At 41.4% G+C, this 13,256-nt stretch overlaps 1 protein-coding gene across 3 annotated transcripts in view; it reads right to left on the bottom strand.

Annotated features, from left to right (window-relative positions):
* The window catches only part of hip1 (huntingtin interacting protein 1), a 45,707-nt gene that overhangs the window by 11,730 nt on the left and 20,721 nt on the right, over positions 1 to 13,256 (bottom strand). For all 3 annotated transcript variants that reach the window (XM_047593618.1, XM_047593619.1, XM_047593620.1), the window contains exons 2-17: positions 12,708 to 12,771; positions 11,396 to 11,538; positions 11,185 to 11,241; positions 9,244 to 9,324; positions 7,241 to 7,317; positions 6,683 to 6,744; positions 5,431 to 5,571; positions 4,436 to 4,493; positions 4,189 to 4,264; positions 3,615 to 3,758; positions 3,137 to 3,234; positions 2,714 to 2,786; positions 2,416 to 2,599; positions 2,008 to 2,096; positions 1,363 to 1,479; positions 1,038 to 1,139 (exon numbers count right to left, since the gene is read on the bottom strand). In XM_047593618.1, coding sequence (XP_047449574.1) covers positions 1,038 to 1,139; positions 1,363 to 1,479; positions 2,008 to 2,096; positions 2,416 to 2,599; positions 2,714 to 2,786; positions 3,137 to 3,234; positions 3,615 to 3,758; positions 4,189 to 4,264; positions 4,436 to 4,493; positions 5,431 to 5,571; positions 6,683 to 6,744; positions 7,241 to 7,317; positions 9,244 to 9,324; positions 11,185 to 11,241; positions 11,396 to 11,538; positions 12,708 to 12,771 — 1,566 coding nt within the window. The remainder of the gene's footprint in view (positions 1 to 1,037; positions 1,140 to 1,362; positions 1,480 to 2,007; positions 2,097 to 2,415; positions 2,600 to 2,713; positions 2,787 to 3,136; positions 3,235 to 3,614; positions 3,759 to 4,188; positions 4,265 to 4,435; positions 4,494 to 5,430; positions 5,572 to 6,682; positions 6,745 to 7,240; positions 7,318 to 9,243; positions 9,325 to 11,184; positions 11,242 to 11,395; positions 11,539 to 12,707; positions 12,772 to 13,256) is intronic.

Genomic DNA, 13,256 nt, shown 5'->3' with positions numbered 1-13,256 from the left:
GAAACAGAGAAACATTTTGAACGGGACAAGTATTTTGTGAGAGTTTTTAAGTAGCCTGAAGGTTGCAGAGAGGGACATTTAGTTTGAATATGGTGGAAAATTTGGACTTTTGAGCACGTAGTCATTTACTTGGTACTCCACTAATAATCTGAATAAAAATGCTTCATGTAACCAACCCAGTCTGAGCAGAGCCATCTAAACGAGCTTTAAACCAGACTGAGAGGGATGGTGAAAACCTTTGATAATCCATTCAAATCAAATATTAGCATCTAATATCCACGTAAGCGCTCGATCTAACCATTTCCCTCTGTCTGGAATAAATCCATTCTTTGTGCAGATTTTTACCCCACATGTGACACAAATCAGCTGATGTGACAGGTTTCCAGAAAATGGACGTAGCAAATCAACAAGTTCTTCAGCCTTGAAGTCAGCCATGGTTATGTTTTCTATAGAATGAATTCAGTGTTGTCAATTCACTAGGAAAAACTACTTCTTTCTGGGAGATTCAACGCTCCACAGCAGACAGAACCACTTTGCTTGATGTTCTGGGGCATCTAAATACATACATGTATCCTATCAGATCATTTGATTTAAAATTAAAGACAGGATTCAGTCCTGTTTCAAATACTGACAGCAAGCAGGTAGAGGTTTGTCTGATCCAGGATGTAGATGATTTTTACTTTCTGAATATATTATTATGTAAAAGACTTCAGATTTCTGAACCTTCACCTTTTGGCCTCCTCCTGCTAAAGTCTGGTGTAAGTGAGATTGTTCAATAATTGATGACTGGAATGAGTGTGTGTGACGCTAGCAGCCCATTATTAGCTCATATCTAGACTGTACTCCATTAAGATCACAGGTCTGTTAGTCATGGCCACAAAAATTCATGTCATTAATCTTCTCTGTCTTGTAGCAGCTGGTACTTTTTTTAAAATAGGCATTTTAAATTAGTTCTGAAACTCATCGCAGACACTTAAGTGTCTAGTTGGCAAATTTGAGATAATCTTTGCATGTGAGGAGTGTGAAAGGAGAATGACCTGCTGTGATGATGCCATGGTGATTTTCAGGGAGTCCAGCTCAGTCCGGCTGGACACCAGCTCTCTCTGTAGCTCCTGAAGCTGCTCTAGCTGATCCCTCTCCTAGGAATGACAAGTCAAAATCTTACTTTAGACAGCTCAAAGAAACAAAAAAAATATGCACTTTCTCTAAGCAGTTTGTTTTTGGTTGGTTCACTTTATCGCCAGCGGACTAGGTCACAAAAATGCAATGTTAAACCATTTTTCTTTTCATTTCCAAGAAACTGCTGGACCCCGAGTTTCTGTGCGTGTTCTGCTGTTGTTGGAAGATGTCCCTCATCCTTACCTGTCTGTCTGCGACCTCCTGAGCAGCCTTCACCTTCTCTTGCATCTCTTTCCTCACTGCGTCCACTTCATCCTGCGCGGCCCGAGCTACTGTCATCTGTCGGGTCACTTCTGCATTCTGTAAAAGACATGGGGCACAGAACAGTTGGGACAGAGCTCTGGTCCTCAGCTTGCGGGAAATAAAAGGGACAGTAGGAGGACAGCAGGTGATCTAACTTAAAAGTTCCAGGTTTTGAACACTGATCAGCCAGAACTGACAGGAGAAGTAAATAACATTGATCAACTTGTGACAATTTAATGTTCTGCTGGGAAACTTTTGGACGTGGCATTCATGTGGATGTTACTTAGACGTGTACCTCCCAGCTAGACCAGACCAGACACCCCCACCCCATAGACACAGACATCCCCAGGATGGAGCTTGACACAGGTACACACACAGAAATGTTTTAGAATCAACTCAACAAACATGAGGAACAGCACAATGTGTTGACCTGGCCTCCACATTCACTAGGTCCCAAACTGATCAAGTATCTGTGGGATGTACTGGAACCAGTCTGATCCACAGAGGCCTGTTATGCCTGATCAGTGTAGTTGTAACAAGAACACAGAGCAGAGGATCAGGAACATGAAGAAGAGTCTATCTCACCTTCCTCAGCAGGTCGGCATGACTCTGAACCAGCTCTGTGTACTTCTCCTTCAGTTTGGTGTAGCGCTGCTCATTGGCCTGAGCTTTTTCTGGTTAAAGACACAGAGGTTACATCAAGTTTACAGAACATTACAAAAACATGAGGAAATAGCTCCTACAGTAAAGGCATCACTTGATAAAATATATATATATATATATATATATTTTTTTTTAAGTGACAACTGTTATCTTTTTCCTTCCCTATTACTAATTTTGTGAAAGTAATTTTAAATCTTCAACTTGTTGTTTAACCTTATTTACAAGAATGAAAGATCAAAAAGGTGAGAAAAAGGTCAAAGATGTTCAAATGAAGTGTTTATAAGTGAGACACAGCCTCTATTTTATGTCATCAGCTGAATCAAGTCTCACTCTCAATCTCCGTCAGGCTCCGCTGCTCCTTCTCCGTGTCCTCTCTGACCCTCCTTAGGTCGTCCAGCTCCGCCTTCAGGAACTCGCTCTCGCCTACAGCCTGCAGCCTCAGGTGGCTCTGCTCAGCGAGCTCCGCCTCCAGCTCACTGACACGCCCCCTCAGTGCCTGACACAACCGACCACTCTGATGGTGAACGAAGAAAAAAACAATTTCAATGGGGAAAAAAGCAAGAGAGAGATGCAGATAAAGAGTTCTTATAAGTTTCTCAAACAAAGGGAATATCGGTGGTCTCTCTACCTCTAGCCTGAAAGACTCCAGCTCTTCTTTGAGCGCCTGGATCTCCCTCGTCAGCTGCTCGATCAGACGGTCTCTGATGAATGCAGATAAAATGATCCCTCATTAATCCAATACATAAATACACTGTTATGTAAATATATACATTTTAACTAGTTGTTTTCAGGCCATGGCAGGGGAAATGCATTCATTAAAAAAATGCATAAAAAGAATGTGATGTGACGTGAGCCCCATATGTTCACACAACCACATATCTAAAGCTGTGACGCCAGATCAGACAACCACCTGACAGAAACGATGTGCACTGGGTGGACTGATGCAAACAAGTGGTCGAGTATAGGACGGCTAAATATTCGGAACGTCTGACGCTGTGAGTTGTTAGTAAGAGAAGGAGGAAGTACAGGTTCACTGAGTGAGGACACTTACTTGTCATCTTTGCGCATGCCGTTCTGGCTGTTGAAGTTGAAGGGGTCGATAGCGGCCGAGGTGCCAAACAGGTCATCGAACTTGGTCTCCACGGCAGCCTTAAAGGGAAAAGTCCACATATCAAATGAAAACTTCTATCTGGATTCAATTTTCTTATTAAAGCTTTTAACGCTTTTCTCATTGAATTTTGGGTCCAAAACACCATTTATTAGATCTACCTCTTTAACTCGTGTGTTCAACAGCCAGGTACGTGAAAGAGAATACAATTAACATGATGTACCAGCATAAACATAAACCAGATGTTTAGAGTAGGGTTACTCAAAGAAATATCAGGTTCATTAGTGACGAGGTTACAACATCCTTCTTAAACGTTTGACTGCTGATTAAAGAAACACGAGCCAAGGAGCCAGCTAGCTCCAAAACAGACTGCCTGTGTTTAAGAAGGTACCAGTCAGAGATGTTTGTCTTGTGTAGTTACCGGCAGCGCGGGGATGTCTGTGTCCACCAGATCGTCTGTTTCCACCACGTGCTCTGACTCGGGGGATGACGACTCGGCGGGGATCACGACCACGGGGCTGATGTGCTCTGACAGAGCTGACGCACGCAGGAAGTTTGGAGGGTTCTGCAAGAAGTTAATCAGCAACTCATTTTCAAACTGCCTGGATGGTTATTGTCAATTTTCCTGCATCTGCATGAAGGTGTTTCAGTGATTTGCCTCCAGGATTTTGATGTTGGCAGCAACTTGTCGGAGTAAGGTTTAGAATGTAGGGTATGATGATCTTAACTGTAAAAATGGATTATGAATATTGACATTTGTTCCTTATAATATGATATTATATACTATATACACACGCACATACACACTGCTACTGCCAATCAGCTGAGTAACAGAAAATAAATGAGCAACTATCTGAACATCAGATTTAAATATGATTTAAGCCAAGATATCGTGGCTTAAACACCAAAAACCTGAAAGAAGCGTCACTGGCCATGGTGGGGCTGAGATGTGGTTAAACTGTGTGTAATGTGGAGACAGAGAGGGCCGTCCTCACCTCAGGCAACTGTGGGATCTGAATCAGCCTCTTGAAATACTGCAAGTTACTTGAGCGATAGAAGAGACTCTTTAGCCTGAAACCGAGAAAGAGACATGAAGAACAGACAGAGAATGAGAATGACAGACGGAGAAGAAAGGTTTGAAAATTCATTCAGCACGGTACAGGGAGCTCAGTCCTCTGGGTCACAGCCAGTCAGAGAGAAACTGTGACTGACTGGTTTTCTGCATGTGTGTGAAGCACATACTTTTTAAACTGTTCCTGGAAGCGATCTCTGTGGCCCTGGAGAGTGTCAGCTGGAAGGCCTGCAAACGCACAAAAAGACACATCAGGCCTTGGAAGGTGGTCAGGAATTATGCACATGCAGTGTGTTGTGTATACAAACAGCATTAACACACGTCTGAATGCACACACATTTGAAGGGATTTGATGAATGCATCAAAGCCTGCATGTGACAGCTTCCACATCCTTAAAACATCTGCTCTGAAACATTCTGAAGCTGCAGGGTTGAATGAATTTATTCAACAAAGCTTTGAAAGGTTTCACAAGCCAGAAGAAATCTTTGGACTCTGGGAAGAGCGTGTCATCTTTCAATCTTTGAAGACGATTTCAGCGATTTTAAATAGTATGCGCGTACTGCAGTGCATTAAGAATCAAACATACGGCTAGAAATTCAAAACCTCAATACGACGATGTTTGGGAGACCAAGATAGTATATACACTAATATATACCGTATAATAGTCTTTTCTCCAATTTAATAAGGAATTCCCCAAGTAGTTCAGACGTACGGTCTTTGATTTCTGATTTGAGCCATTGTTATGTTCATGTTTCTGTCACAGCTGTGCTAAAGTAATAAAACAGACAGCTGGAAAAGTTTCAGGTCCTGTAATAGAGTTATTGATCCAATCCACATTTAAATGAACATAGTAATAAACATTTCATCATTAAGTAAAATCCATTAAATCTTTCAGTCATTTTTTAATGTAAAATGCCAAATCTTAGTTTGTTCCAGCTTCTCAAATACAATATTAACTGCTTGTTTCACGTTGAAGCCCAAGCACTCAAATAAGGTTTAAATTCAAGTTGATTTAAATCTGAAAAACCTCAACTGATGACCAGTGATTTAATCAATGAACAGTGTAACTAGTAGCTGCACATGAACATCAAAACATGGGTGGAAGTGAGTCCACATATCATTGATCCCGTATTTGTGCAACTTGATCAGCAGGTGTTTGACTCACAGGAGTGCAGCTTAAACAGCAGCTTGACGGTGTAGTCATACAGATGGCTGCAGTCCAGGATGACTTGGATGAGGGGAGCCAGGCGACACTGACCGGCCGCCGTCACCGACACCGACCGAGACATGTCCAGAGAGCTGAACACTGCGGGGAGACACACACACACACACTTGATCAATTACTGTAGTCCTAATAACGATACGTATACGCACAGAGTTGTGTGATCTCATTGCGTTACGTGTGCACTGGAGATGATTAACGCAAACACAGAGACACAGTCACATACAGAGAGTCTCATCAATCATGAATTTTTCATGAGTCAATCAACTTGCGCTGCCGCACTCACTATTCATTTCACTGCCTCGACCACATTTAACTAATACATGCCTGAAAGCAACATATGGCTCACTCCTGATTAAAAAAAAAAAAAAGCAGGGAAAAGGTTTTAAGTGGAGCGGAGAGGGAGCAGCAACCTGAACACTGACAGGATTGTTTGACTGATTCTCTGACTCCATCATTACACGCCTGGTTCATTTCCCTGCCGCCCTGCTCACACCATCCCTAAAAGTCTGAGTCTCTTTGCAGTGTAGAGGTGTGGTTTCCTGCCCAGCTACAACACACACACACACCCCCACACACACAACTCAGACCTCTTTAGGTCCAGATGACGTGATGCTTTTAAAATACCCCAGACCAGACGAGGAAACTGACAAGAGCTTCGATATTTGGATGTCTCTGACTCTAATCTGAGGTGTGTCATGGAAAGTCTCAAAGTCAAGAGAGGAAAAGTGGAAGAGATTTTTGGTTTGCTTAATATTTCTAGAAAGGGGAGGAGGAGGAGATAATATAATCACCAGGACGTAGGAAGAAAGGCATGATAAATAGATAGGAGAATGTAATTTCCTCCTGATCATTCAGGAATGGAGGTGCACAGCTTTTCCAGCATTTCTCCTCGGCTGCTGGTCACAGCCCAGACGTCTATTTTTAGCCCGAGCTATACTTTAATACATATTAACCCAGGATGACTCACCCAGACAACAACAACAGGGCCAGAGTACAGTATGTAACAGCTAAGAGCGTCATGGCTGGCTGAGTCAAACGAGGAGGAGCTCTGGTGACACGGCTGATAACATCAGTTCACATCTGTGTCTCAAACCACTATGTGTAGAACAGTCAGAATGCGTCTTCCTGTCGGACAAAGTGTGAACTTCGATAAGCACAACTGGTAGCACAGAATCAGAGAGGAATAACTTACCACCCAGGAAAAGGTTCAGCTCACACTCCAGGTAGTCAAACATCTCCACGGTCAGCTGGAAGCTAGAAGACACAGAGAGAGAAAGAGATGACGAAATTACAGTCTTTCACACTCATTTATCTGGCACAGAATGCCAAAAGATTTTTCAGTTCAATCTGGACAATCTCATGTCACACCAGCCTTCCTTCCCTTGTTCTTGATCCATGTCTTTACTTTGAAACACTGCATTAATCTTTGCTTTTTTTTAAATTCTTTTGATTTGCCTCCTGAAGTGTCTCTGTTACTTTATTATATGTGAAATTCTACAAACTTGACTTTGTCATGCTTTAGGAAGCCAAATAAACTCATGTCCATAAAAAGAACGTAGAGCACAAATAAATTTGGATTTAAAACAGACTATGGCTATGAACTGCACAATTTGGCATATTCATGTCCAACTGTCAGGTCACGATGAGGTTTTATTTCACACATTTGTCCACACAGGCAAGAGGTAACGCTGAAACTCATCAATAGGATGATGTTAACAACATTACCAGCAGCCCAAGCATCAGCACTCACAAGTTGTTGACGTCATTCTCTCCTGCCTCGTCCAGCTGTCTGTTTGACATTTGAAGGTTGCCGGGGAAACGAGGGTTCTGAAAGAGACGACAAAGGATTTAGGTTGAAACTACAGTTAACTTTAAACTAAAGTTAAAGCATCCTGAAGTCCATCTGAGACAGAATTGTGACTATTTACTGGCAACTGGCCATTAACCTACTTGTTAATGTCATCTATAAATAGCGATGTAGCATCAAAGCATATTGCACTACTTCATTTACTATTTTTGTGATAATAATAACAGTAATACTAATACTTAGTATGCTCTTGAGCTTTTTATTGACAATGGTTGCACCCACATAACACTGTGAGAACAGAGAGAGAGAAACAAAGCCTTAGCTACAGAGCACCAGACAGGGACTACGGTCTCATATTACATTATCACATCACTGTCATCTAACTGGGGACCAGAATGGTTAATGGATGTGCAGCAGCTACATGCAAATTACCTTCCACACATACGTATATTACTGTAATAATAGCATGTGATGTTTTATGCTCATTTTGAAGCTTTAAGTAAATGCCTAAATTATCTAGGCTTTAATAGTTTTACATTCATTCATTTGTGTTATAAATAATTATTCTGCATATGTTATCTATATCTTTTTTTATTATTATTATTTTCTGGGGCTTTTTGGCCTTTAATGGACAGGAAAGGACTGTAGCCTGAACACATGGGGAGGGTACTCTACCCACTGAGCTAAACACCACCCCAATGTCATCTATATCTATGTACCTTTACCTATTCCTGTATCAGTAAATGTACATGAGCTGGTACTAATTTCATTTTTTGTGCCTGCTAAAGAATCCTGTCTTAAAATGAAAAAAAGCTCATGGATGTAAGGATGTTCTCATTTGTACATTAATCTTCATTCATTTAAGTTGTGTTTAAAAAGTTTTCGCTTAAATGTCCCATTTATAATTAATCTGACAGCTCAGAAGTTAGTTGATTTAATGTGCTGCACTATTAATGTGCACTGTTCCAGAGTGACACTGTGCTTTATACAGTATATAAAGATTATGCAAGGGTCTTGTTCTGTCTCTACCATTCTCCCATTCCACAGCTATGGAGAAAACCGTGACACTCAGGCCCCCAAAACCAAAACAATTCTCTAAAGGTTTGCTACTATAGACTGTATAAAAATGAAACAGCTTTTCAAAAGTGAAGCCAAAGCAAGTAGAGCTCCCCCTGATGTCTGGCTGCAGTATACGTCATAAGCTCCACCTCCTCCATGTTAGTGGATGGGACCTAGGCCAAACTAAAACACTGAAATACACATTTATTTATTTATTTTGTGGAAAGGATAGTCAGTTGAAGCTCTTTTAGTCTGGCCAGCTGCATGCAGTCAAAAGACAACTGTGGTTCTGTATCAAGCAGACAGTGCACTGGATGCCTGTTATGCTAATTTACATAATACTTGAGCAAGGGGTCATACTGAGTTCACAGCAGGAGAAAATGAAAAGGAGAAGACAAAGAATGATCAAATGTAACATCAAATCAAAAGAGGGTTACCTACGCAATAACTCAATAAGTTTGATCTGAAACACATCTTATTGTAGATTAGCCTGCATGCTGCTGTATATTACAATAGATCTAGCAAAAACTGGCAACAGAGAAGGGAAGTCAAATGTCATGTTACTCCTCCTACTCCTTTGGTTCTCAAGCCGTGTCTTGGTCAACTGTCCTCTCAACCTTGGGCAAGATCTACCTTCCGGTCTTCAGCAGAGGAACAACTAACCACATTTTCCTGTGATAACACCAGAGCTGCCTGTTGGTCCCTCCGCTCAGCTGCCTCATAAAAAGGCTACATTACAGATTCTTGAGAGCCCATTAGAGTGAAAGCTGGAATTTTCTATAAAGACCCCCGCAGAGACACGCCAGCACTAAAAAGAGAGTCTGACACGAAGATAATGAGTGATGAGGGAGACTGGAGCTGTGGTTTTATAGGCCAGGCCAACTCACTTTGATGTGAAACTCCATTTTAGTGATGAGCAGTTTGAGGTAGATGCTGCACAGCTTCCCATAGCCTTCACTCAGGTGACCCTGTGGGAGAAACATCAAGAGAAAATAGGAGCAATCAAAGTCGGAACATAATGTCTTTTCTTACTGCAGGACTAGAGAGTCACGGAGGAACCAAATTCTTTCTTATTTTAAGTGAATTATCCATACTAAGTAAATAAGAAGAGGATAGTGGAGGTCTTTGTCACTGTCAGCTCCTGACTTGCTACTAAAAAAAACACCATAAACTTCCCTCACCTAAACCCTGGTGAGGGAAATTTGGCCTGGCATAGCTCTGTTCAGAATTCATCATGCTTGTTTGGCCGTTGACTTGCTTTGTTTACAATAAAATGGCTGCCGTCTGAGAAGTGAGATGTTTAGATTCCACTGGCTGGTTTAAAATTACTTTAAAGGAAATGCTCCGATTGGTCATGGGACTATCTTATGGCATTTCTTTCTTTCTCACATAATGCTCATATTCTGATAATAATTGTGTGTCTATGCCAGGCTACCATGAACCAGTTGAATCTAAAAGTACAGTTCACCTCAGTCTTTTTCCTGGGCTACATAGAGAGAAGAAAATGAAATATTTGCAGCTTTCTGACCAACTGCTTCACACTTCCTCTTTCTTCAAGCCTGGGACACAGTGCTAATGACAGGAAAGAGAGAGCGCAACCTTGGTCACAGCAAACTAAACTTCCCACATTCTACCTAATGACATCAGCAAAAACTGAGTATGACAAGGAATATCAAGGCCTCCTCCCAATTCAGTGTTTCTTCACTGGAGAGTGACTCATCAGAGCTTGTGGCTAAAAGTTTACTACATAAACCTCCTGAATTTCATCAGAAGGCTGAGACCGATGCAAATCTCACCAACAAAAAAACACCTCTCATCTACACACAGCCTCAGCAGGTCACTGTCACTCTACTCTGATGGCAGTAGGCCGATGGCAAACAATCATGTAATCTGTTGCGACAATGACAACAAGGAGGACAGTTGGTGGATGTACACTGAGACTGATGCACAAAATCACAGCTCCTTTAATTACTTTCCTCCTTTATTTGATGGGTCAGATTGTGAGGCTACATTTGGGAATTAAGAATCACTTTACAGGTAGAAAACATTTCATGGAGTTCAGTTTAAAGATTCATTGTTTTCTGTTGACATTACTAGAAAAGCAGTCTATTCAAGCACTGTAGATGAGGTTATTTTTCTTGAAATAACTGAGCAGAACACCAGTAAGTACGGCTTCACAGCTCAGTGTAGTCAGTTCAATTTGAAAATTCCTCGACAAGGCTTACATCTAGCTCTACGCTGCACTTCTGGACACACTTCCATCTTTTTTTTCCCTCGGCTGTCATAACCTACTTGGACGTGATTAAAGGGAGCAGAGTAATAAAATATTTCCTGTCCACTTTGGTAATAAAAGTTGTGATCCCGCGAGCCATTTTAGGCACAGCCCACTCGCAAGTGCTGGATTTGTTACAGACGAAAGTACTGCGCAAGAAAAACATGTGATTATTACCTACCACAACTATCTAACAACCACTTCATAACCGATGAAGATACAAACTATTATACTAAGATTTTTTTTTTAGAACATCAATCTGTATTTATCTTGGTGGCAGATACATATGGCCTCGCTACACATGAAATTGGTTGTGCTACTTAAAGACAGACACGTTCAATACCTTTATCTATACTTTTTCCTTTTTAGAAATGATTCTGTTTAAAATCCTGATGAAAATGATTTTCACTTCTAATTAATTTTTTAACAAAGCAAACAAAAAACTGCCTAGTCATCAGTGGAGGAGATTAAATGAGACATAAATTGCTTAGACGTGTGCCTGCATGCTGGGATATGAGGCATGACATAATGTGATAATCTCTGTGCCCTTCCTTACCCACATCCTGCTCATATCAGTTAAATCAGCCTTGTTTCTCATGGAGTCCTTTATCACCTGCGGAGACAATGCCAGAAACAGAGAAAAGAGATCACGCAGAGGCAAAGCTTTTAGAAAATCATCACGCATAGGAAATTATACGTGCACACAGGTAAACTGAAGAGGAAAAAGAGCGACAAGGCTGCTGCTCTGAGTGGAGACGGTTACGTACGTTTGGGTGTCCGTCTCGCAGTAGCTTGTGGAAGACATGGCAGAACTTCCAGCAGAGCACCGCATTGCTGGAGAGAGGGAGCCGGTTGACCGCTGCCCAGAAGGTGTGGGCGCCTTTCTCATGATGGGTCCCCAAGATGCAAGGTGACAGGGAAAGTCAAGGATCACTGGGTTACAGCACAGGGCATTTCTGTTCTACTGTTTGTCTGGTCGCTGACTGATGGTGCTCCTGTTCTTTTGTCTTTCTCTCCCTTTCTTTTTTACCCTTTGTAGGCTCAGTCTGGTTATATTATTTTTTTTACTAGGGCAGTCAGAGTAAATGATTAGAACGCCACCATTTCGACACATTCTGTTATCAGGACCCCCCGACTGACCTGTAGTTTCGGGAAATCAGGAAGGGATGAATGAAGTTACAGAGGGACTATGTCGAGCCTCAAATACTCCTTGCTGACCCAACATGCAGCTGCTACAGAAAGCCCTCTTTCTCCTTGCCAAAGGCACACCATGCTGGATAGTCCGCCGCACAGATGCAACACATCCTCCGAGATAATAATATCTTTGATAGGGTTAGGGTTCTCTCCAATACATGTGTCACTGTTTTGTGTTGTTTCACTAATAAAACATTCTGACTAATAAATTAGGTAGTACGCATATTTGTCCCTTCCAATGTACTGGAAAATTTAAAAAAAATATATCAGGTATATTTAGACCACACTGGAATAAGACCAGATTAAAAAATATGGTCAGTCATGCAAATTAAATCAGTTTCAAAGAACGCTACAGGAAATCTTTTCTGCCTCAAGCCATTCGCCTGTTTGCCCAATTCCTCATCCGTATGTATTTTTTTTGTTCTCAGATATTTCAATTCACTCATTTTATAATTCTATATATAAATATTGTGTATATAGTATATGGTGTTTTTTCAGTCTTGCATGTCTTTAATTTCCTTGACAGCCCTAAATCTTCACTAATTTTGAAAAAAAATCTGTTTTCAGACTGATCTGTTGCGTGTCTACACATAAATAATTACAGCTTAATTATGTGGAAAAGCCAAACTGCAGATTTTGTTGTTATGTTCTTTTAAGTGTGTTTGGAAGAAAAGTCCTCAAAGCTTTTGTGTTAATTTCACTCATGATTAAGTCAGGTCTGCAGCAGGACCACGTGCAGGAGATGATGAGGGATACACTAAGTTTGCAGTAGTGTGACTCTCCAGTCAAGGAAGAATGATTCTGCACACACATGGAAATTAACACATTTGTCTCTCTCTCTCTCTCTCTCTCTCTCTCTCTCTCTCTGAGACAATATAAGGATATTCCTGGCATGCTTCTCTTTGACAGCGACCTCCTGTGTGTTGATGGCCTTATTGATGCTGACAGCCTGTGAAGAGAAGGAGGGGAAGGGCAAAGGAGGAAACAATGAACTCAAATCAGCCGACAGCTTTTTAGTCACAGCTTACAAAAGTAGAAAAGACATCAAGTGTCAAGCGTTTCATTTTAAAAAGTGGCATCTTTCCACCTTTCCGATTTTTTTTTTATTTTCCAGCCACCTGGGGAATGAGAAACAGCAAAGTTTTTAGAAAAAAGGGTGAATGACCTATTTTCTTCAGAGTTAGTATTCAAGGGAGCAGCTGAGAGGCCTGTGCTGCTCTCTGCTTCTGAGGAGCAACACATCCTCACAGGCAAACGGCTGCCTCATGAAACAACACATCTGCCGTCACATTCACATCTCTCTTTACATGTCTGGACTGCAGACCGAGGTGGCTCTTAAATTACAGAGAAGTGAGGGAGCATTTATGTTCATCTAAGAGGGTGGGGGGGTGAAGTGATTTCTCTTCTAATGATCCCACCATGAAAAAAATCTTG

The sequence above is a fragment of the Mugil cephalus genome, chromosome 9 (assembly GCF_022458985.1).
Source record: "Mugil cephalus isolate CIBA_MC_2020 chromosome 9, CIBA_Mcephalus_1.1, whole genome shotgun sequence".
NCBI classification, from domain to species: Eukaryota; Metazoa; Chordata; class Actinopteri; order Mugiliformes; family Mugilidae; genus Mugil; species Mugil cephalus.
Note: the sequence above shows the minus strand (reverse complement) of the source record. Positions and strands in the feature narration are given on the sequence as shown.